Source organism: Apteryx mantelli, chromosome 4 (assembly GCF_036417845.1).
Source record: "Apteryx mantelli isolate bAptMan1 chromosome 4, bAptMan1.hap1, whole genome shotgun sequence".
Taxonomy (NCBI): Eukaryota; Metazoa; Chordata; class Aves; order Apterygiformes; family Apterygidae; genus Apteryx; species Apteryx mantelli.
In genome coordinates this window covers 62,306,742-62,332,267 of record NC_089981.1, presented here as the reverse complement: position 1 = coordinate 62,332,267, position 25,526 = coordinate 62,306,742, and the positions used below count along the sequence as shown (strand labels likewise).

The 25,526-nt window shown below is 42.5% G+C and overlaps 2 protein-coding genes across 2 annotated transcripts in view; one reads left to right on the top strand and one right to left on the bottom strand.

The window, feature by feature from the left end:
• The window catches only part of SLC25A21 (solute carrier family 25 member 21), a 265,493-nt gene extending 263,711 nt beyond the window's left edge, over nucleotides 1–1,782 (top strand). The window contains exon 10 of the mRNA XM_067296757.1: nucleotides 1,639–1,782. Coding sequence (XP_067152858.1) covers nucleotides 1,639–1,718 — 80 coding nt within the window. The 3' untranslated portion in view covers nucleotides 1,719–1,782. The remainder of the gene's footprint in view (nucleotides 1–1,638) is intronic.
• A 5,188-nt stretch (nucleotides 1,783–6,970) lies between these two features.
• On the bottom strand, nucleotides 6,971–25,129 carry PAX9 (paired box 9). The gene is made up of 4 exons (XM_067295680.1): nucleotides 24,430–25,129; nucleotides 22,054–22,196; nucleotides 16,536–16,688; nucleotides 6,971–7,225 (listed from the first exon to the last, which is right to left on the bottom strand). The coding sequence occupies exons 1-4, from the start codon at nucleotides 25,127–25,129 to the stop codon at nucleotides 6,971–6,973; spliced, it is 1,251 nt and encodes a 416-aa protein (XP_067151781.1).
• Between the last annotated feature and the right edge of the window lie 397 nt (nucleotides 25,130–25,526).

The window sequence follows — 25,526 nt, the reverse complement described above, 5'->3', positions numbered from 1 at the left end:
GGAGGCATTAGGTTTGCCTGTAGATGTTTGCATATCCAATCCCTCCGGCTAAGTGCTAGGCTCTGCCTGGTTATTGTGCAGAGTAAAGGAAGAAGGCAGGGAGAGGATAAAAGGTAGCTAGACATGACTTTGGGAGCTAAGAGCTTTTTCCCTCATACTCCAAGGATACTACATCACATACAGGACAAAGAGAAGGCAGGCCTCCACTTCCCCAGTGCCAGTTAGCACAGCTGATTTTGGAATAAAAATTTCCGTCCAACAAGTCACTGTGCATTCTGGCCCAGATCCAGCAAATCAGTTAAGTGTGTGCTCGACTTTAAACATTTTTATAGTCCCATTGACTAATACGTAGTTTTGGCTTTCCAATGAAACAACAAACAATCATTATTTGGACTGTAAAGGTAATTCCTTCGTCCGACGTGTATGCTTTAGGGAAGACAGATAGATACACAAACAGATCACACAGGATGAGAACTGGAAATCAGCCCTGATTTGAGTTCAGATTGCATCTTCTAGACTTTGTGTCTATGACTTGTTTGTTGGTCAGAGCCTTTTGCAAACTCTTGCTCTGTCTGGCTATCTGTGAGTTGCTGTTCATAGAGGATTTCAAGTCTGATCATGGCTCGTTAGGATAAATAACATGGAAAACTCGTGTGGTGGTTCTGTGTGCCTGGCTGTCTGAACCTATCCCAGCTACGTAGAAAGGTCATCCCAGTTCAGCAGAAGATTTGTTTGTTAGAGGTGCCACACTCTAACCAGCTACCTAAGCCAACAGGCAAAGAAAAGGAAAGAAAATATTTGTGCCCCGGAGCTGGCACTCACAAATAGCACATTATTACAACACGCTTCTGCGCCTGCAACCCGGCATCTGACTGTCTTCCCATTTTCTCCAACTAGAAGCCTCTCTCTGTATGCTTAGTTATATAGACACCTTCTGAAATCTCCCTTCTTTAGCTCATGCAGTAATTCCAGCCCAATTGTGGAAGGGCTTTAGTCCTGTTTCACGGAGCAGAGACCCTTTATTGCATTCCAGCTGGGATTTTGTACCATTGTCTGTTCTAGCAGCTAGACTACTGTCATTCCATCAAATCAAAACTTTGCCTGTGGATTCATAGCTAGATACAGTCACAAGAAGATTATACTCATTCCAATACTGCGATTTTCTAATTTAGACATGATAACATTTAAACGAAAAGTTGAAAACATTTCTTGAATCTTACCTGGAAGTATTTTCATCACACAGGTGATGAATTTTTGTCATTCCATCAGACAAGTTGCTCTTTCATGACCAAATCTAACTCTAAACAAACATACATATATACAGATATTCACAGGCGGAAAGCTTCCTTTGTAAAAGAACAAACAAACTTAATATTGCAAAATGATAGGAAAAATATCATAAGTACACTGAAGGTGATTTTGATTTAATATACAAGCTTTTCTAATTAACTTTATTGTCTAATATTAAGTAAAATATGTATGGCTTAAGAATTAGTGAATTTTTAATGAATTAGTAGAATTAAGTGTTTGCAAATAAGGCTTTACCATATTCTGGTTTAGATTACATACTATAAACGCTCTGCAAAATCTTGAAATTACTGAATTTTGTATGTAGTAAAATAATATCTTTTCTTCCAGGTGGTGCAGTGATGCTTTTGGTTTATGAATACGTTTATGCATGGCTTCAGGAAACAATTGATCACAAAGAGTCCTTCTGAAAACATACTCTTTAAAATTATATGCATTCTAAAATATACTTTAATAAAGTAAAAATGATTCTTATCCTTTCTGGTGTTAAATGCCCTCAGGTCACATTGATATTAATACAGCTTAGAACAGATTATGTCTTAGGTCCTGATCCAAAAAAACATTTAAGCACATGCTTTCCTTGAAGTACATAAGTAAATAATACAATTGATATTTATAATTGTCTTACTGGATCAACAAAAAAATATAAAGGAAACATAGGAGCAAGTTAGTTTTTCAAAGACAAACTGGAAATTCTGGACACTAAATTATACTGTGTAGTCAATATACTATATTTTTTAATTTTCTTTTTAAATGGCCAGATAAATGACTTTCTGATGATTTTGAAGAAGAAAACTGTAATACTGATGTGGGATCAGATGCTAAGCTAGTGTCAATTGACATCTCTGTTGAGTTCAGGTTGAGAGCCTGACCCACACTCTCCGAGATCTTGTGTCAAGCTTTGGTCCAGCCTTACAATTTCAGCACTGATAGAATAGCTTTTTAAGTTGTTGGGAGTTAGGACAGAGAAAGAATTGCAGAACCAGCCACAGCCTTAAAAAGAATCATACTCTTAAATGTCCTACTTATTCGTAGTCATACATACAGTATAAATCTTGCTCAGGTCACAGAAGTTACTGAACATAATTAATTTGAGGCAAGTTACATAAAAGTGCAGAACGACTGTGGGAATCACAGAAGAAATTAGTAAATAAATGAACAGAAAAAATCATTTTAGGCATGTAGGGACTTACTGTGAAATTTTTATCCACCTTCACATCTTATTGCTTAAAGAGCTGTCCTGTAATAAAAATTCTCAATGCTTCCTGATTGCCCCTTTTGCCTTTCATGAACTTCTTGGGGTGGAGAAACAATGTTCTTAACTGATATCATATATGCAATCTTAATTAGCTAGGCATACACCTCAGAGAAATGTGCCTTTCTGTAGATAATAAATGTTGCTATAAAGCTAAAATTGATGTCTTTCTCAGTCACTATAAATATAAATAATACTTCAGTGATGTAGTCCTATCCTTATTAGCTGTTCTAATGAGCTCTGTGAAATATGGCATAACATATTTCCGCTATGCTAATTGGAGATGAAATTTCATTTCATGCAGTTGTGCCACTCTTCAGTTGCTTTTCAAGAAAATTTTTAATAATTTAAAATTATCCATTATTCTATCATAAAAAGTTCCCTTTATCTAAAACTGGTTTGTTGTCAAATATATACATATCTTGCAATTGCTGAAAGTTGCTATATCACCGCACACACTGTATTCACAATGTTAACTTTAAATGCTTTTCCTCTTATGCAGTTACAAACCTTTCTCCTAGCAATCCTGAAGAAATATCTTTAGAGAGTATTACTTTAAAATGACAGTTCACATGTGAAGTCTGGTCTCCAGAGTGTTTTTTTAATGCATTAGAAAAGCAACAAAAAAATAAAAATAGAAATGTATTCTCAGCGCTTTCAAGGATGCTTGTACTGACATGCTCAATAAACACCTCTTTTGTCTAAATTTGACCACAGCAACTTCTCATATCTACACTACTTCATTGCCAAAAATCAGGAAAATTTTGTTATAGTTTAGAATTTTAAGGCAGATGTTCCTTCATGTTGTATTTCATTATCAGTACTTACCCAAAGAGGAGAAACTACTGAGTTCATTTTGAAAATGAAAAGCAAAATACTTTATAATTAGTCTTTTATTAATTTAGAGCATTCAAAATATAAAAATAAAAGGCTTTAAACATACTGTATATACATATATAGCCTTCTGCTTTACATCCTTACCAACATAATTTTTTTGCAGTTAATAGTTCAGCCTGATCTTTGATAAAAAGGGAACCATTAGAAAGCAGAAAACACAGCACTGTTTTAAAAAACAAACCAAAGAATATGCCTTTTTTGTCTCTTCCAGCCCATGCCACCATCACTCCTGGTGCAGTATGGGACCTGATTCAGATTTACACTAGAGGCCCTTTGCACCAGGACCATGGAGACAGCAGGACTGTCGCAGAAGGGAGCATTAGACATCACTGATTTCTTTGCAAATATTTGGCACTCTAGGAATGGAGTATAAGTTTTAATATTAAAAACTTAAATTCTGCACTCATGTACGCTGCATATTTCCAGGGTTTATCCACTCACCTCAGTGGGTTCAATCCAGATTCATACCTCTGTACCTGACAGCAGAAATTGACCTCTGTTTATTATTTTAAAAAAGCAATTCCCTTTTTCCCCTTTGTTTATTTTAAAGTGACTTAAAGACATTGTGTCTTTTGGTTTACCCATGAGTATAAACAGTAAGAAAAGTCCTCGGGCAAAGGAGTATTCTGCTTGCTAATTTTACATTAGAAAAAAAGAAATGTTATGAAAATTCACAAAAAAGTCAAACACAGGCAGCTCAGCAAGGGCCAAGGTCAGGTACCTTTACTCCCTCTGAGCAACACTTTCTGCACACAGCCCCACCGACTTCCCACCTAGGGGGGGGAAGGTGTTATTTATAGCAGACAGATGCAGGAAGAGCAGTACCTGAACAACCACATACAGAAAACAAAATGCTTCAGAATAGTGTATTCCCAGCTGAGGAATAATTACATCATTTCATGTCCTCGCTTTATAAATTATCCTGGTTTAGCTGAAGACAAGATAATTCAAATAACTCATACAAGCTAAGCATCTGTCTCTCTAAGTATCCTTCCAAAACACACTAATGTCTCATCAGAATCTCAGAAAAGACGACTTTTATTCCAGAATTGAGGTCTCGTTGCTCAGGAAAATATTGAAGACTTTTAACATAGGCACACTTTGTTACAGGCTGTGTTTTGGAAGGCTTCTCTTCTTTTTTTCTTTTTTTTTTTTCCTCTTTGATGCATGTTGCTTGTGTTGTATGTGGCTAAAAATAAGTAGAGTTACTCATTCAATAATTCTATAATCCAGTCTAACAGCTAGACTGAAAGCTAAAATCCAGTTGCCAACTAAATCATTTATTTATGGATGATTTTTTCCCTATCTTTTATTTTTCAATTTTATTTTTTAGCAGAGGTTGTCTAGAACTGAACCGATTTCTTCTGCATGGCATTAAGGCTGGGGGAACCCTAGTCTTATTTCAGCTACAACTGTGTAAAGGCAGAATAACACCAGTCACATCATTAGCAATATGGCAGCGTGAAAATGCACTTGAGTGCACATACATTTCATTGCATTTAGTAGTTTCAAACAGGTTCTTTAAAAAGTGTTCTGCTGAATAGCAATGGTTGAAGCATCTCATTAAAGCTAAACAGCTGCTGAAGTCCTCTGCTACACTGAGGCCTAAGAATATAGGATCAGATCCAAGATCAGATCTTTCTTTCCTTAGGGCCATAATACAATAATTGTGCTCTTTGTAGAAGTACTGTTCATTTAGCTATTTTTTAATGCAAAAAGCAAAGGTGGCAACAGCCAGTTGAGGCTGTCTGTATTTCAGTGGACATACGGTATGCATATTTGTACTGGTTATTTGTATCGTTATGAAAATTTGCCCACAGATGTCTCAGTGACAGAAGCTGGAAATCCAGAAAGAGAGGACTGTATTTTACCTTCCCACTGAATGGATGTCTAATGACAGGTAGATAGAGCAGTATTTGAAGAATGAAGTTTTCTCCTTTGTCTTAATTATCTCTAATGATGTAATTTAAGTTATTGCACAAGATCTATAAAAATACACAATATATTAATAATCTATGAAGGATATGAAATGCCACACCAATCTTAGATTTTTTTTCCATGTTCATATTATGAACATACCTACAGCATGTGGAAAGCATTCTAGAATAATATTCAGAACTTTATTATTGCCCAAGGAAACAGGAAAATTTCCAAAGATCAAAATATTAGCTCTCAAATAAAAACTGGGACAGAGTATTTGCCACTGGATACAGAAATGTAGAAAGGGAATTTGTTAATATTAAATAATGTCTGTGTTGGTAGCACCACCACCAGTATACCTATAAGGGAAAAAAATACTTCAGAACAACAATGTAAACTTTACCAAGGTCCGTATTTTACACTCATTAAAGCAAAAATTTAAAGACAACTTCTTAAAATTAAAAAAAAGAATTACAACATAATTTGGGGGCTGAAAATGCTGAACACAAGTGAGCCAACAATGACAGTACAGTTCTGTTTCACAGTGCTTTTGTTAACTTACATGGTTTTGTTCTGCATCTCTGCACAAGTTTCACACTATTTGCATTTTTCTCTACAGTTCGCACTTTTATGCAGATATTTACCACCTTTTCTGTTTGTATACTTAACATGGATGTGGTGTTTCATCACTCTGGGAGGTTGGGTATAACTGGGGAGAGTTACTTGGCTGGATTTCTGTCTTTGAATCCTCTGCTGAAGAAATTACTGAGTTTCATGAGATGTCGAAGCCTCCACTGTAGGCACAAAAATATGATGAAAAAACCCTACCTAAACCTCATCATCTGAGGCTATCATCGCACAATGCAAAGACACAGAAAACAGCTAGAAAGTCAGCTTTTAACTTCCAAAAGAAAAATAAAAAGGAAAAGAAAAGCAGAAATGTACTGGGAGGTGAAAACAAATGCTGTCAAAAGCCTATATTTACAAATGGATAAAAATACAAACATACTACTGCCCTTGTAACGATGATGAAATGCCAAAAGAATCTGAGAGCTGCATAATGCCTTGGTTCTATATGTGATTACCAAAAACTCAACAAAAAAAAGACCAAAAAGTAATCTCTTAATAGCAGTGGATTGTGTAACCTCAGGGACAGAAGCTTTTTTCTCTAGAGGCAGATGCAATCGGCAAATACCTTCCATGTAGTCACCTTTGCTGATCTGAGGCATAGCAGAATATTCTGTGATGGTTTTCCTTTAACTTTTACACAAATCTTAATAACAATTGCACATTTAAAAAGTCTGTGATGATTAAGAATAAATATGTGTGGTTTTACCAGAAAAGTCAGACAAGGTTCCATGAGCCCTTTGAGGGATGCAAGATCTTTCCTTAAACAGTGCAAGTGCAGCAACACACTTCTCTCAGTTTCAGATGTTGTTTTCAGCCCTTTCAATCCCCAAAGTCTTACGAGAGGAAAGTCATGTGGAGAAATGTCAGATACCACCAGCACGAGAAAGAGCAGTCCATGAGCCGGGCCTGGGGAAGATGAACGCATGGCCGCACCGCAGCCATCCTGGGCTAGCTCCTGCATCAGAGTGCCGAGGCTGTGACCGAGTGGCTGCCTTCCCTGGCCGCCTGCATGCCCTTGAAAGCCAGCGACGCAGGGATATCGCAGTTGTGGGGCGAGAGCGGGGTGCCTCCAGCATGTTGCCAGCTGTGGCTTGCCATATAGCCAGAAGGGGCAGCGCTGTACGTCATATAAGGTGACACTTGGGCTGGTGTAGCATAAGGAGGCATGGCTGGTGCTGAAACAAAACTGCCGACAGCTGAAAGACCGTTGGGTGCCTGAAAGGAAAGGGAAAGATGTTTCTAAGAGAGTAAGACACAATGTATCTGCCGCAGAAGAAACTGCCTTCATGTACTGCTGAGGTTTTGTACCAGAGCCAGGGCCAGGGCATGGTGAAAGGATGAGGGTTTCTGCCGAGCGCTGCCACTGATGTCTGTGTGACAACCAACCACAGGACTCCCAGGAAGCCACTGATAATCACTGCCCTTGATTTCCATGGTGTTGGGGCCCCTTTGTCCCTTGATCTTAAGACCAGCTACCCTGCATCAGCCTGCACACTTTCTAGCACAGGCACAGGTAGTTGATGACAGGGGACCATACACCAAAAGAAGGGAGGAACCACCAAGCCTTCCCCGGTGCACTCACCCCTTCCAGCAACCTGTTGTTTAGTGGATCCTCGAGCCTATGTTGCACCTAGTTGTTATGTTTGAGAGCTGCTGGAGATATTTGTAATGATTTTGACCTGTCTCTCTCTCTGAGCACCTCCATCCTTTGGCAATAAGTCCCACACATCAGGATGGGGGGTGCTGTAATACTCACCCACCTTTCCCAAGTTTTGCATGGGGCGTTGGCCACTGTGGCTGGGCCGGCATGTGGCCACAGCAGGAGTTGCCGCGGCAGTTTAAGATGCGTGTGCAGTGACCACAGCCATTGCAGTGGCAGGAGAAATGGACCCATGGGGTGCCTTACCAACCCTGGTGCCTCAGCCTGAACCCCAGAGCAGTGGACACTGCTCGGGGCCAGGGTGGGCAGGCAAGGACACAGCTCCTCTGGCCACCGCTGCCTGCCCCAGAGCAGAAAGGTAACAAGCAGTTGGGGAATGGGAACATCTTAAACCCTTTGGCAACTGTTTGCTCAGAGCATGAGTCAGAACTATCATATTATTATTGATGATGTCTTTTAAAATCTGTTTTCTAGATACTTGGGATATAACCTTGCAAATGTTCTTTGCTCACAGCTTCTTTTGGTTTCAATAGGGCTTCTGTGCACGAAACAAATACAGGGCTGGGTCCTTTTCTGCAAATTGTTTTCCTAGGTTCTTCCATAGGCTAAGGACAAGGGTTTCTATTTAAATAAAGAAGGGAGAGTCCTTCAGTCTACCATGGTAGGATTTCACAATGAATGACTCCTTATTTAAATAAAAAAGTTCTGTGGTTTATTTCACACTCTGTAAATGCTTCTTCAGCAGAACAGGTACAAAACAAGATAATTTATCTTGCTCTAGCTTTGATTTGTGTAGTGTTTATGTTTTAGGCTATGTGGTGATTTTTTTTCCCAGAAAGAAGGCTTTCTATTTGAGTATGAAGGAACAGATATCAATTTAGCAAATCACGTAGTGTCTGTCAGTTTTCCTAGAGAGGCTTAATCACCTGGAGAAACCGGACCCAATCTGTGTGGTACAGAGTTGAAAAAGGAAAAAGACTTTTGTTTCTGCTAAAATTTCACATAACATTAACATATTTCACTTGTTCAATTCCTGTCTGGATTGCACCTGCCTAAATTTCAAATATATATCTCCATAAACTACACTGGCCTCTTACAGGCTCATGTGTTTCCTACCAGTGTAACTCACGGTTCCAGTGCCTGGATTATCCTCTCATTGCCACTTGGGAAAACAAACAGTAATCCCACTGGAATCAATATAAATGTGTACAGCAATCTAGAACAGCAGGAGACAGTGAGGGGATTCCAGCTGGAAGCCTCAAATTAGTATATTAATTAATACAAAACATACAGCTGCAGCAACAACATACTTGTCCTTCCAAATCCATAAACACTTTGTTGAAGTTCAACTTGCCTTATTCTTTTGAAAATCCAAATATGTGACCTGACCTTCAACTGCAATTACACATCCCCTACTGTCTCTCAGAATTACGCTTTAGCCTCAGCCCTAAATATCAGTGGTTGCAACAGTACTAATTAATACAAACCCTCAAATAATTGTACTGTAAATTAATACACTTAAATCACAAGGAAAATTATTTGATTGAATCTACCAAAAACAAAAACCCCACAGTGTTACAGATCCTAAAAAGTTGCTATTCTCCAAGCCTCTACCAATGCATAAAGTGCTCTTCAGCAGGATGTGAAGCAAAAAAGCAGAGCACCTCTCCAATTTTCCTAACAGTAACAAAAAGCTTTTCTGAAAGGCAGTAGAGTCATTAGAGCCAGATTTAACACTGGGACACCAAGAGCTACAAGCCAAATAGTTCCTGCAAGGAGGAGAACTGCGGAAAGCTTCAACGGGTGCTGGAAGGAGAAAAGCCGTGGGAAGAGCCTCAGGGGAGCCTTGCGGCCGTCTGACAGTGCAGGGCAGCGGGGCAGCACAGGCACTCAGATCTCTGCCCCTCGATGCTCAGGAGAGGATGTTTGGTCTCTGCAAGGCCATCCTGCTCCTCCAGGCTTGCTCAGGGGTCCAATAAGCCTCTCACTACTCCAAGTAGAGTGCACCATGTGGCACCAGCAGCAGGCACAAGGCTCTGCCTGGAAGCCCTGTTTTAAGTAGGATCCTTCAGCATGTACGGTCATGTGCAGTGAGCCTTTGGCTGTGCTACCTTTTGCAAAGATCCCCCCTCATCTGAAGAGGAAGCACGTACCCTCCAGCCTCCTGTGTTGTCACTGCTTGCCCTCCACCACATGTAGCTCTAGGAAGAGCCAGACTCTTGTTTGCTATAGGAAAGAAAAGAAAATGTTTCCCATATGCTGTACAGACTGCTGGCAGTCGGATGCTCTCCAAGCACTGGTGCTTCCTCTTAGAAAGGGCAGATGCGCTAACAACATCTCATTTGAGGAAAGAATAAGTGCTTGGACTATGAATGAATCCTTCAAAGACACTCATCATGCTGCTTCGTGCCAAGTCAAAATACTGCTTGATGCAATAACACTGTCAAGCTACCCCCCTATGCCAAGAGTATATGGGTAGTGCTCTCCATGAGAAAGGCAGCTTTTGGTCCTCGGAAATGATTTCCTGTTATGTCCAATCCTAAATTTTGTGTCCAGGCAAAAATGTCACTGAAGCTGATGGCTGTGTCTATACAAGTAAATAAAACAGACCAGGGCCAATTCTTTTGCCCTGCGGATGAGTAGGATCACGCCAGGGCCAACCTCCCTTTTGCCTGTCCACACAGCCTGGTGGGAGGGCTCCTGGGCTGTGCCCTCCCTGGCCGCACGCCTGCACAGTGGCTCACATGGACACAGGCCAGGACTGTGCCAGGGAATGTGCCAACACATCACCTGGACGCTGGCGCAACAGTGCTTGAGCCCATGTCCTGGCCTCCTGCAGCTCGCACAGCCAAAGCCGCTAGGGGTTTCTCCTAGACCGGAGCTCCCAGACTGACCATTTTGCATAGTTGGCATGGTTTCCTGAACAGCTCACATTAACAAGCCAGGTTGTATCAATACATATTTATGTATGGATACATATTTATGTCCAAAAATATTTTTTCACCTTCTTCTATTTATTGTTATGTGGCCTTCCTTAGTATGATCTTGTGCCAGTAAATAAAATAAAAGGCTCTGGACTATAATTACTAGAGAAGTCCTAGTTTATTACTGAATTACACTGAATGTACTGCTTGGGTTGCTATTTACAAAACAGGTGAAATTTGGCTAAATATTCACTAGTTTTTGTAAAAGCATAACGTAAAAAATTCATTTCCTGATTTATAATGATCAGAACAATCCTTTTATTCCCCTCCCCTTCCTTAAACTACAACTGTGACAACTGATGTTTTCATAGTATCTAACTATTTTGAATGTGATAAAGATCTTGCCCTAACTACTTAGGGCAGGACATGGAGCCATTTTGCAGTGACCACCAGCTCTGATCTGTCCTAGGCCACCAATGCTTGAAAGCTATTGTCTCTGCCTCGCTGGTTAAATGAATTGGTCTTATTTTAGTTCCAGTACTCCCAAGCTTTACCATGCAAAACCATGATGATTTGAATTCCAACGAACTGCTTCAGCAAAGCAGGTGGCACTGAGCTGTGTAAGGACTGACCCGGCCCAGAGCATGCTTCTGTTTTGGAGGATGTTTGAGCCCTATCAGCGGGGTAGTCAGAAGCCTTCTCTGGCCAGAATTTAATGCTGAGGGGATGACTACAGAAATAAACTCAGTAGTCTGATTTTCACCAGTGAAGGATTTGACCCAATAATTTTGGCTGGTAGAGTTTTTACTTCTAGACAGCTTTGGGTACAATGTATATATTATCAGAGAGGCTAAATCTTGTCTGTCAATCTGGCACTTTTTACAAACATGACATTCACTTAAAATAAATGGAAGGGCTTGAATACCACATTCATGTATATACTGGATGAATAATTCATCCTGCAATATTTCAATCAGAGGAAATGAACACCAAAATCTAAGCATTCATAATTAGGAGTGCAAGAACCCCCATAATGTTTATGGATTTGCAGAACCCTTAGAACTTGTTTTAAGTGCAGAGTTTCTTGAACCTTGTTTTTAAGTTTTATAATTTTTTTTCTTAATTTAAACCCTTGCTTTTCGAGGGAAATTTAATTTTTAAAACAAACAAACAAACATGTAGTTCTAGCTGAATGACAGCCTCTGCTGTGCAAAAGATAAGGGTTCCTGTCTGAAAGTACTTACTATCCAGTTTCTACAAAGACCAGAGGAAAATATTTGCTTTGAACTGCTGCCTCTATCAATGTTTTAAAACAACCGATGGAAAAAGTATTTCCAAATTTCGGAGCTGTGTTCTATATCTAGAAAACACAACCTTCTTGTGATTTGTAAATTTAAACATGTTCTCAGAAAGCTACCTGCAAAACAACAGCAGTCTGGTCAGGCTCACAAGTTTTGTCTGGTGCCACTCTACCGGGTTACTGCTGATACACAACAGGGCAAGTGAAAGGAATAACCAGGCCAGAATTCAAAGCCAATGGGACAGAAAATCTCCCATTATGTGATATAAAATTATGATGCAGAAATAAATGGACTACATCTATTTTCAATGGTGAAGACTCAGGTAGTTTAACTGAGGGAGTTTCTGGTTTTAGACACTCTTTGGTAAAATCCTAAATAGGAGGAGCTTTTGATGTAATTTTTGTTTTCAAGCTGTTTGGGATTTGGGCATGGAGTTGGGGGTTTCTTGGAGGAAACTTTCTTTCCATCCTCTTCTTGGGGGGAGAGGATGGAAAGCAAGTCTAGAACCAAGCTTATGTGGGACTGTCTTTGGAACAAATAATTTCCATTAGCTTTTTAGTCTCCTAAAAAATCAAAACAGTTCCTCTCCAAGCCAGAGATTAACGCCCCCACACACCCATGACTTCTGTCATGAGGGTAACACCAGTGTAGTAGCTTCAGCCTCTCTTTTGCATTTTAAGAGGAGACAAGGTACAAACTTTCTGAACAAACTCCCCAAACAATCCATGTCTGACAACAGACTATCAGATTTTTTTTTTTGCCTTGGCCATGTTAATACCTTAGAAAACACAATGTAAATTCTGCTTTCAGACACTGTGGTATGAATTCAAATTCTATCTTGTAATTGACTGATATTATTTTGTTTGATTTCATCCCACTCTCTACTTTTCATGCTCCTCCTTTTGTTTGCTAGACATGTGCACTCTGAGTACCAAAATTAGAGCCTGTCTCTGTGATCACTTTCCATCTGGCTTTGAAATGTTTCACAAAAGGACCCAGATTCACCCAAATTTTTTCAGAAATAACATTTAAAATCATGAGCCTGTATTTATGTTGTTTACTATGAATTGCAATAACATGAATGTTCTCATTTCATGTTTACACAAATACAAACAAGGGCAGATTTGACCCCACATGTGGATACCACCTCAACTGCATAATCCAGCTCTAAAGTAAGTGTCCATAAAAATGATTCCTCTTATTTTGAATTAATTATTTCCAATTATTTGAATTACTAGACCATTGAACTGTAGTTATTACAATATTTTATTATATAGATTAAGATTCTTAGAGGTTATGTTGTGTAGAAGTATTTTAAACACCTATGGAAAAAGTGTTTCAGGAGAAACAACATTGGCTTCAAGATCAAATTACCTAATTCAACAACACTAATGAGCTTGAACAGTGACTGAGACCAAATTTCCCTGCTGAAATCAGCAGAAGCTTTGCCTGTGTCAGGTCTTCAGGAGCACACCTCTCATGAATACGGTTGCTGTTTAATTTGTATTTCTCAATTCTAACACTGGCGTGGATGGAATGAATCCTTCCTGTCCTTGGATCAGCAAGGATTGCCTTTATTCTCCAGCACAGAGCCTCCCCCCAAAAGCAAACTAAACAAACCTGAGGAGGTATCACAACAAAGTTGCTGACAGCAGCAGCTCTCCAGCAAAATGGAGCGTTGGCAGCAGCTTTAGTTACAGGAACGCTACCGTAGCTCCACAAACAGCCACTCTCTTGCTGCTCATTTTTCAAAATGAAAAGCTTAAACAATTTCTGGAAATGCTGAATGTGCATCAAATGCACTGAAAACAGTCACAAAGTAGCTACTGGAAAAGTCATTTTTTCCACAACAAGGGAAAAGCATAGCAGGGAGCAGAGCTGAAGATCTAGTCTGTCAGTCAGAGGAGCAAATTGCCTTAAACACCCAGAGGATGTCTAATGTTCTCAGCGATGTGCACATAATGAGCCAAAAGATTATGGTAACATGACTAGAAGCAACCAAACGCAAACTACGAGCATAAAGGAAGCAAACATGCTAAATCTTTCTTTTTTAATTGGAGGTTAAATATGATTTATAAATCAAATCAACATATGGGATCCCAGGGGAAGAGTAAACAAATTTTCCAAGTTAAATATCAGCAGCTGGCATGTAATGGAAATCTCATTTAGAAAAATGGCATTACCTAAAGAGGTAATTAATACACCTATGTTTATTTTAACCTTTTAAAATAAATAACATTAAATACTATTTAGACAGAGATTGCAGTTAACTAAATTAGAGCTAAATTCTGAAGCTGCTATTCAGTCCTTCAGCATCAATGGGAAAAATTACATGATCCTACAAACATTCATTCAGATCAGTGTTCTGCTAGAATTAACGGGCTATGCAGGTAAATCAGAGTTACCTAAGGAATACAGGTGTACCAAAGTGAGCACTGAGCAAATTTCTCCGGTTTATGATAACACTCTTCATTAATTTTTTTGAGAAAAATGTAATGAAATTGCTAAGATGACAAGATGTATGTGAATAACCTAGTCAGAGTTGATCCCACAAACAAGTTTTTGCTGATTTTTATAATCCTGCAAAAATTTCATCCAAAGTCTTTTCATAGCTTATTATCAGAGTATATCCATATGCTTATATGAATGAATTTCTTCTGCTGAGCATGTTCCCACTTCCAGTTTCCATTAATTTCACAGCAAGCAGAATATAATAGAACAAACTCTGAAAAATGAAGACATTTTCATTAAATGATTTCAATGTCCAAAAGACCTTGAACAGAAGGGGGACATTTTGCGGTAGGTAGGACATTACTTCAAAATATATGTCTTCATTTTCAACTTAGGCTGGAGAGTGGCAATACACTTGAATCGAGCACATTTTAAAGTTCTAACACACAGGTAAGAGACCTGCATTTAGTCTGTTGCTCAGGGGAGTTGTGCTGATTCCCAGGAGACTGGGCTTTGAAAACGGGAAGAAAATTTTCCACAATGGGGAGTTACAGGATTCCTTTTTCACTGTCATATGGAGCAATGCTGGCAATTCTATTTGAAGTCAGGAGTAAAATGGAATTACTTGCATGCTTAAGTGTTTTAAGATTTGAATATTAATTAGTTACCCATCCCTGTTCAATGAATCTCTCTTACTTTGATGTCATTTTCTTTACAGGCATTTTTTCTCTCACTGAATTCAATAGTTCTTGAATTACAGTGTACCACATGAGACACTCACACCACCTCCTTCTAAAATAAGGTTCTTCCTCTTAATAATGATCAGATCCCATTCTCTGTGTTTAATGCACTTTTTTTATTAACTTAAAGTTGTTTCCTTTACTTATAGGCATCCCCAGCTGCACTGAATAACACAGAAATCAGATAGTATCAGTTGAATGTTTTAACTATAGTTGCAACATGCACCAGGATCACTCTTAATTATATTTGCTTATCAAATTCTAAATCGCAGCCTCTTCAGGGAAATAAAAATCCATTTTTGGAAATAAGAATAACTTGAATTTACACACCATCACCAATCCTTTCCTAAAGGGGCCAGAGGCATTTTACATCTTATCAAAACAAACTACAACAGAAACAAAAGTTAAAAACCTCTTTCTTAAGGACTTAAACAGATAAAAACAGACTGAGGAATACACTACAAAAGCAGCAGAGGAAAACAGAGGTAGGATAAAAAGGTGTGAGTCAAGGCCGATAGTGGTCATTCTAAAACCTAGGCACACTGAGGGAAAGGGGGGGGTGAATGTGTCTTGGACGGGTATACTGTGTTTGTTAGAACAAGAGGAAAGCTCAGGAGAAAGCCATGCCAGGTGAGCAAACTCCCCTGACTAGGAACTAGCAACAGCTCACCGAAGTTCTAGAACAGATTTCCACAATAATTCACCCTTGTTGTTTGGGCAAAATCTGGAGTCGCACAGAGACGTTATACAAGCAAATACACTGAAAGGAATAAACATTTGTTCTTTTTACACTGATGGTTAAAATATGATGTACTTAGCAAAAGGTTCTATGGAAAATACATCCTTAATATAATATATTTAACAATATATTAATAGTTATTTAAATATAGAGTTATTTAAATGAAACTGAGGTTGGTAGAAAGAGACCTAACAGACAGAAAGACCTCAAAGAGATCCTGCCAGCTACAAGTGGCAAAAACATGGGATCAAATCAGTAAAATCCCCACTTTGTCCTCCCGAGGAAGAGCCAAATGGGTTCCCCTTTGTCTAATGAATCTCCAGTGCTGCAGAGGCAATTACAGGGAGGCTGACAAGTTAATGAGGGTGAAATCACAGTCCATTGATTATTGAATGGTCATCACCAATTGACTAGGCGTATAAGTAGTCCCTAAGAATTGATGAATTGCCACAACAGCCATAAATCCAAACATACCATACAGTCTTCGTCTATTTTCCACTCCACTGCAAGCACCAGAAGACTGAACAGATTGAGTCCTACCTAATTCCCATGCTTCTGACACTCTGCTCCTTGACTGTGACAGGAATCTCCCACCAGTTGCTTTTCAGCCCATCATCCTGTTTGTCTTAACGGAGCTCCCGGACCATTGGGGGCCTTTGAGCAGAGGGTGCTCAGAGTGCAGTCTGAGTGTCATTATACCATTCACTCACCTCTCTGACTTTCTTTATTAGTTTCATCCGGGTGGAGTGCCCTGAAGCCATGTGGACTGGTGGGCAGGGCACTGTGTTTTGGCCGTGGAAGCAGGTGGCCAGTAAGAGGCAGGTCTCACAAATGGGTTTCGAATGGGGTGCCATCCAGATCACCTGGGAAGGAATCGGGTGCAGGTAGTGGGATCAGCTCATGCCCCTCACCCACAACATGCAATGACATGGATGCCTAGACCTCATGGAAGCCACTTTGGTGACTATTTAAATAACAGGCACTGGTCTGGAGATCCTGAGCAGCCTAACACAGAGCTGAATTGTCCTCAGGCAAAGGTTTGAACCCTTGCACCAGACAGGAACTCGGCTAAGATTTCTACTAGGTACTATGGCAAGAAAGCCAATATGCACCTCTCCTCAGCATCCCCCCAATACGAGTGTGGAGTATAAGGTCTGGACCATTATCACAGATGAATTTAGCACAGCCCTGTAATAGGAGTCTAACTGTCTGAATACTGAATTAGAATATAGGATGCCACATAGGTAACCCACTAGTGAAATTTTGCAATAAATAATCTGTGTAGGAGGGTCATTTAATTGACCATGACACTTAAGGCTAAATTTTCATTTGACTCTCAGAAAAGTTACCATATCTTGTGGGTTCTAAGAATAGCAGATGAAAACAATTACAGATGCTTTGGCCATATACAATTCATTGTTCACCTACAATCAAAGATCAGGAACTTAAATATTTACATTGCCTACATTTTCTGTGCAAGTAATTGTCCAGAATTGCACCCACAATTATTTGCAATCACTTGCCCTAAAATGGATCCTTCCCTTTTATTCTATAAGCACATATAAGCACATGGAGCTCATGATCTCCTAATCAGAAAGCAACCAAAGACTAGCGAGTGCTACCCCAGCAGAGCTGAAAAGTCAGGCCACAAACAGCTGATAAAGTTTTACTGAGACAGAAGTGAAGCAGTTGCTACTTTGGGGTCTGTCCAACATGTCAGAGGATGACTTCACTCAAACCATGTTCACAAGCTTCTTTTAATTAGGAGGAGCGTTTTGAGCAACTCCAGTGGGTTTGGGATCAGTCCTCCAAACAGCTCATCATTTGCAAGAGCAAGCTTGCAAGAACCACTTGCTAAGTTACCAGCTTTTTTCTATTAATAGGTATCAGCTCCCTTTGGCAACATGCACGTCTGCTTCCTGCAATGCACACAGCAAATAATTCTGCAAAAAAATATTTCCAAATCTATCTGCCTCTCAACAAATCGTGTGAGGATATAAGTCATTTTCACATGCATGTAAATGCAAACTGTAGTTCTTTCAGTCTGTACATCCATGTCATTAGTACAGAAAGTCACAAGCATGAGGTGTCTGAAAAGTGCATTTTAAATACGATACATATTTATTATATGTTTTCATTTCAAATGCAGAGTACAAATCAGTTTGTATTTATTTTAGTTCTTCAGTGATTTCAGTTAGTAATTTTTAATGCAGCTGTCAGTATAAAGTGCTTAACACATGAAATACTCTGAATATTCATCTTTTGTATTAGTAATATAGTTATGTGTAGAAGCCTCCCCCCCAACACCACACTGCATGTGCCCCTATGCGTAAATACCGCAATGTAACTGAGCTCTGTACAAAATGTGCAAGACCCAAAACTGTCACGCTCTCAGAAAAATCTATTTTCCTTTTCAGCTTCCCTGATTCACAGCTGCTCTGTTTGCAAAGCTGTTTGACTAGAGAAATGCATGCAAATGTTGCACTGGGAAAATATAATGCAATTGCTTACATATAAATGACAACGTGGGACATCAGGTAATTAAAACTGAATAGAAATTTTACGAGGCATCTCTGTGATTTCCTGTGGAACTTTTGGTACAAAATCACAGTCTGTCAGGCAAAGCTTTCAAACTCCTAAATCCCAAATACAGGATGACTTTGCAAACAAAGGCCCCAGAGACACCAGGAAATTAATAATACTTAAAGCAAAAAATGTTCTAGATTCAAAAGTACAGCTTTGTGTTAAATGAGTGTGACAACACATTGCTCAGATGAAAATATGAAGTCTTGCTGCCTCCTTTCCCAGGCATATTTCCCACTGATGTGTGGGTTAAGCAGTGAAATGCAGCCATTCGAACTGGTCAGAGATCAGCCTTCGTTGCTGCTGGCAAGTGTGGGAGTTTGATAAGAGTTTTGCCTGAAAAAGGCTACAGAATCTGGTGTGTTAAAACACAGGTATACGGTTTGAAAGGAGGGATCAAATAAATATAGTTGAAAAGTACAGAAGACCTTGCTCTTTGGGCTCAATTTTTCTAGTCTTTCTCATGCAGAGGGAGTTTCCAGGGGATTTCTTGAGAAGTAAAATATTATCTTCCACAACTAAGGCTGGAGGAACAAGTCCTTCAGGTATCTTTTAGCTCTGGAGCTATTTGCAAACTGTGAGAGGTGAACCTGTATTCTTGAACGTTGCTGATGCTTAAAATGTATAGCTGATATTAGATAGAAACAGCAGTTTTCCCCATCACCCACCTGAAACCCTTTGTTAATGTGCCTCACAGCACATTCCCTCTGCTCCTGTTGTATAATTGGAAAGCCTACATAAAGCACACAAGCTCGATTCCCTGCTGCTCTACTCCTGTTGTAGGCTCCTCTGACTTTGGTTATATAGGCATAAAAGTGGAGTAAGTATTACAGAGGAGTCACTTCTCTTTTCTGGGGGACCTCTGGTGTTAGCCTTCTTAAGACCAGAATTTTATAATGATCTTTGCACAAAGGAGATGTGGAAAATAGCATTTATCCTGAAGCCCAGAGACAGAGCCTGTAGTCCTCCTGGCATGTAAATCATGACCGTGGCTTCCCTGTATTTCACTATTCCAGATACCCGTTTGCTGGATCCGGATAAATGAACCAATGTTCTCTGCTGTCCTCTGCTCATCTATTTACATCCAAAGCAGTACACATTGCAAGAGACTACGTAAAGGTCCAAGGACATGTCGGAGGCTTTCAGTCAGGCTTAATTGGCAGAGAATGTCACCCAGACTCACTGTGCTTCAGAGACCAGCAAACTACTAAGCCAGTTCTACACGCAGCAAGAATTTGGTTTATGAATTTCACTTTGCACCTTGTTGGAACAACTCTTTTAGCTACAAGAATCTTGTAAAAACTGAAGAAAATCACATTTTCATATTCTTATCTGACATTTATTTTCTTTGAATATATTCTAAATTAGCAAGGAAGTATACTTATGACACATTAAGCAAACAATGTACATGTGAATGAATTCTCTGATTAACTAGTCTGAATACTGTGTGAATAGCCTGGTCTATGCATTAGAATTTCCCGAAGCCAAATACTGTTTATACTTATTACTTTTGGGGGGTGGGGTGGGAATCACCTCTGCATCATTTTTTAGTGTGCACAGTTCTGAAAATGATATTTTGGGAAAATACCTTTTAGGTTTCCTGTCCTTTTAAAATCTCTATGCAATGTATTTTGATAAATGAATACCATTTTATTAATATTAATTTGCTCCATTTTTAAATAGTCCATATGTTTAAATTATATATATCAGGCAACCTTTTAGGCTGAATGAAACTTTGAAATAAAACTAGTATTGATGGTAAAACAGTGATATATTATGAAGATAAAAGCATAAATATTGAAAGAATGAAACAAGTTTAAAAAAAAACAGTTTCCAACACCAGCATTGAAAATAATCCAATTTATATAACATTGTTTCTCGAAATTCTGTTAAGGCAAATGTGAATCTAACAGAGGCAATAGTTTATAATCTATGAGCCAGATCCTGTGAACGCTTCAGCAGAATTATTCACTTCTGAAAGTTATACGTGTGCAGAAGGCCCAGACTGGAACTTAAGACAATGTAGCCATGGTACAGCTGTTCCTAGCAGGTTAATGACAAGATATTTCCATAATTTTTAGTAAGATTGCTAACACATTATTTGTTTTGTTTTTAAAGAAAACCATGGAAAATGAAATATTAAATCTGATTCTAAACCTAATTCTATCTTCCACTTTGCAGTAATGGCTATACTACATAACACATTATTTGTAATAGGAAATGAACAGAATAATAAAGGAATAATAGTGAGAATGTAATGGGAAACAAATAGGATACCATTAAGGCCTGCACATCGTTTGCAAGGTGTTACAAGTAATAAAATGGTTGTTCACATTTGAGGCCTACAATATTTCCCATGCTGCTTCATTCACCTTTTGAAAGCATTTGCTCAATTTGTTCTCAACATCTTGATTTTGAAAGGGTCTGATTCAGCTACTCTCAGCACCAAATTTCAGATACAGAACCCTCTTCACCATGGAACCCAAAACCAGTCACAGAACTTCAGCAAACATGCCCAAAAACTCTGTTCTTGAATGGTAACATGCTAAATAGAGACTGTAGTTTTTCCTTGAATTAATTACAAATATAACAAATGAATTGCAGGGAAGTGAATGTATCCTCTGCTACATATAGAAATTTGTTTTTGTTGCATGGAAACGTTCTCAAAACCCGTGCTCTCTCAACGAGTAAAAGTCAAGTCTTTTATAGCTTGTCTCCTGGCATGGGATTTGATTAGCAAGTACAAAGATTTAGACAGAGATTTATTAAGTTACAGTTATATTGTATTGTAATTAAAATGTAGGAAATTCACAGTCTACTTAAGCGTTTAAAAATACTTAATGTAGGAAGCAATTACACCTCATTTTCAAATTATTCCCCTTCCTACAGTACTCGCCGCGGACAGCGTAAAGCGCGTTTTGAAGGACGGCGGTGGCAGCGCGGCGAAACACGCCGCGGCCGCACAGCGCGGGGCAGCGGCCGGGCAGGAGGCCGGGGCGGCGCGGCCGCGGCCCCGCTCCGCACCGCAGCGCGGCGCAGCGCGGAGCCCCCGGCGCGGGGCGTCGCTGCGGGCCGGTGGGGGTCGCGCGGCGCCGGGCCGAGGCGAGGGCTCGGGGCTGCGCGGCGGCGGAGCCCGGCGGCGGCGCGGCCGCGGGGTTCAGGGCGGCCCCGCGGGCAGGCTGCAGGGGCAGGTGCTCGGCGAGTCTCGGGTGTCTGCTAGTCGGGCTGGGCTCGGGGAAACCAGCGCCAGCGTTTGGAGAGCGGCGCCTGGCAAGGATTAGCTGCGGTGCTCCCCTCCCGTCTGCGAGAGGCACAGCCCTGCGGCCCGCGCTGGGCACCAGCAACGCCGGGTGGGCCAAAGCCACCAGGAGAAAGGAGGGCTGGGGTCTCCCAGGGGCCCTGGGTGTTGTTTGTGCTGAGGGAGGGGAGAGGGGAGAGGAGGGAAGGAGGGAGCGAGGCTCTTTGCAGGCGTCGCCTCTCCTTAGGACTCGTTTGCAAACCAAAACCAAGCGGCCGCTGGAGGAAGGCCGGACCGTCCTGAAACCGAGAGCGGCAGCGGCGGGAAAGGGCCGCAGCACGGTGCCCGGCCGCAGGCCGCGCTCGGACGCCCTGTGCATCCCCGCCCGCCCCTCGCTCTCCCTTTACCTGGCTGTACTTGGCCTCCTGCTCCAGGGAGCTCTTCTCCAGCCCGTTCACGGCGTGCTGGGCCGCGGGGGGGAAGCTGTTTCGGCCCAGGCTGCTCCATTCCTCCACCTTGGGGCTGGGGTAAGGCGACGTGTCACTCACGGCTGGGGAACACAGCAGGGAAGGGGGGAGTTAGAAGCACTGGCCGGGCCGCGGGGCAGTTTGCTCCGGGCGGGACACAGCTCCCTCTCCCCGCGGGACCTGCCCCGGGTGTGCGGGGAGGGCTCCGGGCCGCGGGGCCCTGGGCGACGGGCTGTGCGGGGCAGAGCTAAGGGGGAATCTCTCCTTCGCCCTCACACGTGTCCGCGCTGAGCCTCTGGGAATGCCCGGAGAGAATCGGCCCTTCCCTTCGGTTTTCTTCCGTACAGTCGATGGAAAGGCGAAGCAAATCTCCAGCACAGCCCAGAGCTGGCTCATGCTCGCGTCGCACACTGGCAGGGCACAGCTGCCCCCGTCACTTGCCCCCCGGCATTTCCCAAGGCAGATTTACGTGAATCGCCTCGTGTGTGTGTGTGTGTGTGTGTCCGAGGTCAAACGCTATCCCCTGTTAGAGAGAACCCTGACACGGCTGCAAAATGAACCAGGCTCCAAACAACTTTATGAGAGAAAAATAAAAAGCAAAAAAAAAAAAAAAGGAGGAAAAGGGGGAAAAAGAGAGAGGGAGAGAAGTCCTGCCCTTTTCACGCACATCAGCCGTGCCTCAGGAATACCGGGCAAACTCCGCGGGCACCGCTGGGCAGCTGGGGGCGGGGGGGCGCGGGCGGTCTCCCAGAGCCGCCGCGCCCGGCCGCGGAAGAGCCTGCGGGGCTGCGGAGCCGGGCCGCCGAGCCGCCGGGCCGCCGTGGGAAGCGGCTTTCTTGCGACACCGCCTCGCTCGGCCCCTCGCCGAGGCGGGGGAAAGGCACAAATCTGAAGTTGTCTTAAGAAATTGAGCTCTCTCGGTGAGCGCCCTTTTCTGCTGATCTCACACTTTCCCATGAATAGGGGCTTCCTTTCCATGTCAGCAAGGTCAGTTTATCCTATAAATCAAGAGCGAGCAGCCCCCATCTGCGGCATCGGCTGCTCAGCAGCCCCAGCTCTGCCCTGGGAAGGGGAGGGGGGCGAGATTTTACACTGCAGAAAGACGTTTGCAGCTCTCGAGGTCTGAGAGACGGGGGAAGATATCTCGACACCCAGCTGTACCGTCAGAGGCCTGCCTGCCAATGTGGTGTTAATAAAAGAGGAACTCACTAAAAACCTCTCTATTTCTCATGTAATTGTAATGTTCTCATTCCTTGTAATGTTCATTTCCAACACTACCTCTCTCTGGCATGGAACAGAGACTGCCAGGCGTGTATTTTCTAAACTCGGCTCTCAAACACATTTGTTCGTATATATATATGTACGTATATATGTATGCATGTATGTACGTATGTACGTATTTTGCTTGAAAAAATACCAACTGTTTTTTCGGTCAAAAAAAAGGATAATTATTTTGCACTGCATAAAGGAGCAATTTGTGTTTGAGCAGCAATTTGCTACTGGAACTGGATTGTTGCCCTTAAAAATGCAATGAAAACAGAAATCCGCCCCCCCCCCTTCTGCTAATTGGGAGGGAAGAGTGGGACACAGAGATCGCTGTAGGCGAAGGTTATTTTAGACTGTTGTTTTAACCACATTCACTGTTAGTTCACTGGCAGAGACCGAAATGGAAAAAATGTCCCTTTCTTTGCGGCTGGGAGAGGCGACACAGTTTCCAGTCGGAGTAACAGAAAGAAGGTGGAAAGGATAAAAGAGGCAAATCTTCAGGGTTTCGTTTTCCTGGACCACCACTTTGGAGGAAAATAAAGTATTAGAATGAAAGCAATTAGGTGACATTTGAACTTCCTGCCTGGGAAAATTTGGCCTGATTGCGAAAACTAGAGAGAATGGACTTCTCGGTAACGCCAGGGAGGTTCCCGTGACTCGAGGGCGGCCGCGAGCGCCAGCCGGGCCGGGAGCGCGGGGCCGGGCCGGGCCGGGTCTGAGCGCACCCCCGGCCGTGGGCCCGCCGCCCCCGGGCCGTTTCCTCCAGCCGAAGCTGCCGCGTCTCGGGTGACGGCGCCATCGGCGACGCCCGGTATTTAGCATTTGCTGCTAAAGATGCAGCCCATCCCTGGAGCCTCTGATCTGCCCGAGTCACAGGGCACGTTGTCCGGTAACTTCAGCGCCTAGCTCGGGTGGGGAAAAATACACCAGATCTGTAGGTCTCTCGAGGCAGACCAGCGAACCCTCCTTCCGACCCGGCGAGGAAGGAGCCAGGTCGAGACACTGCGACCCCGCCTTGCTGCCGCCGCGGCCCCTGTTCCCCCGTCTCACCTTGGTCCGTGATGGAGCGGATCCCCAGGATGTCCGTCACCGAGTGGGAGGACGGCCAGGTGCGGGGCATGGCCATGGCGCTGGGGATGGCGGGCACCCCGGGCGGCGTGGGCACCTTGGCACCTGCAGCAGCGATGGGGCTGGGGTAGGAGTAGATGTGGTTGTAGGGCAGAGCCGGCTGCGGGGGCGGCTGGTGCTGCTTGTACGATTCGTAGTGACTCTGCTGAGACAGGTTTCCGATTTTGTTCCGGAGGATGCGGCTGATGGAGCTGACCGACGGCACGTTGTACTTGTCACACACGCCGTCAGCCAGCAGGCGATCCCGGATCTCCCAGGCGAAGATGCCCGGGTCCCTTTGTTTGTAGGTCCGGATATGTTTCACCACCGTGGGGGTGGTGACCCGAGGCTTGCTGCCTCCGATAGCCCCTGGTAGGATGGAGCCGGTCTCGTTGTAGCGAGCCAGGATTTTGCTGACACAGCCGTGGGAAACGCGCAGTTGCCGGCTGATGTCACACGGTCTGATACCCAGTTGCGCCAGTTCCACAATCCGGAGCCTGATGGCATTGGGCAGGGGTCTCCCGTTGACAAACACCCCCCCGAGCTGGTTCACTTCCCCGAAGGCAGGTTCTGCAAGAAAACACACAAACACACCCGTTGGGCACGCAAATGCTTCAGAAGGCGGCGTCCAACTATCCGTCATTAAAAGACAGATGGCACAGCTCGGAGAGACCCCCCGGTCACTCCCCGCACACCTCTTTCAAATAACGGGATTCTCCCGAAATTAAAAAAAAAAAAAAAAAAAAGTGGCAACAAATGTCAAAGCTCTCTGGACTGTGCATCAAGCATATTTCAAAAAAGCACATTCCAGAGATGAAAAATGAGATCGCCCCACCAGACGAGTCAGCTTTATTGCTACAGGAAAAGGAAAATAAAGAAGAGAAAAAGAAAAGAAAAACGTTTTTCGAAGACGTGGGGGAGGGGGAGGAAGGAAAAGTAGTTGAAGAAATTCTGCTAAATCTTGGGAGAGGCAAGGGCAGCGCGGTGCTTCTGAAAGACTGGTCGCGACTTGCTTTTTAAAGACCATTTCTGGTGCTGTT

Coding starts and splice junctions, on each gene's coding strand:
- PAX9 (XM_067295680.1), bottom strand. CDS start 25,129: ATGACGGATAGTTGGACGCCGCCTTCTGAAGCATTTGCGTGCCCAACG. Junction 22,197..24,429: donor CCGCTCCATCACGGACCAAG/GTGAGACGGGGG, acceptor TGTGTTCCCCAG/CCGTGAGTGACACGTCGCCT. Junction 16,689..22,053: donor AGGAGGCCAAGTACAGCCAG/GTAAAGGGAGAG, acceptor ATTCCTTCCCAG/GTGATCTGGATGGCACCCCA.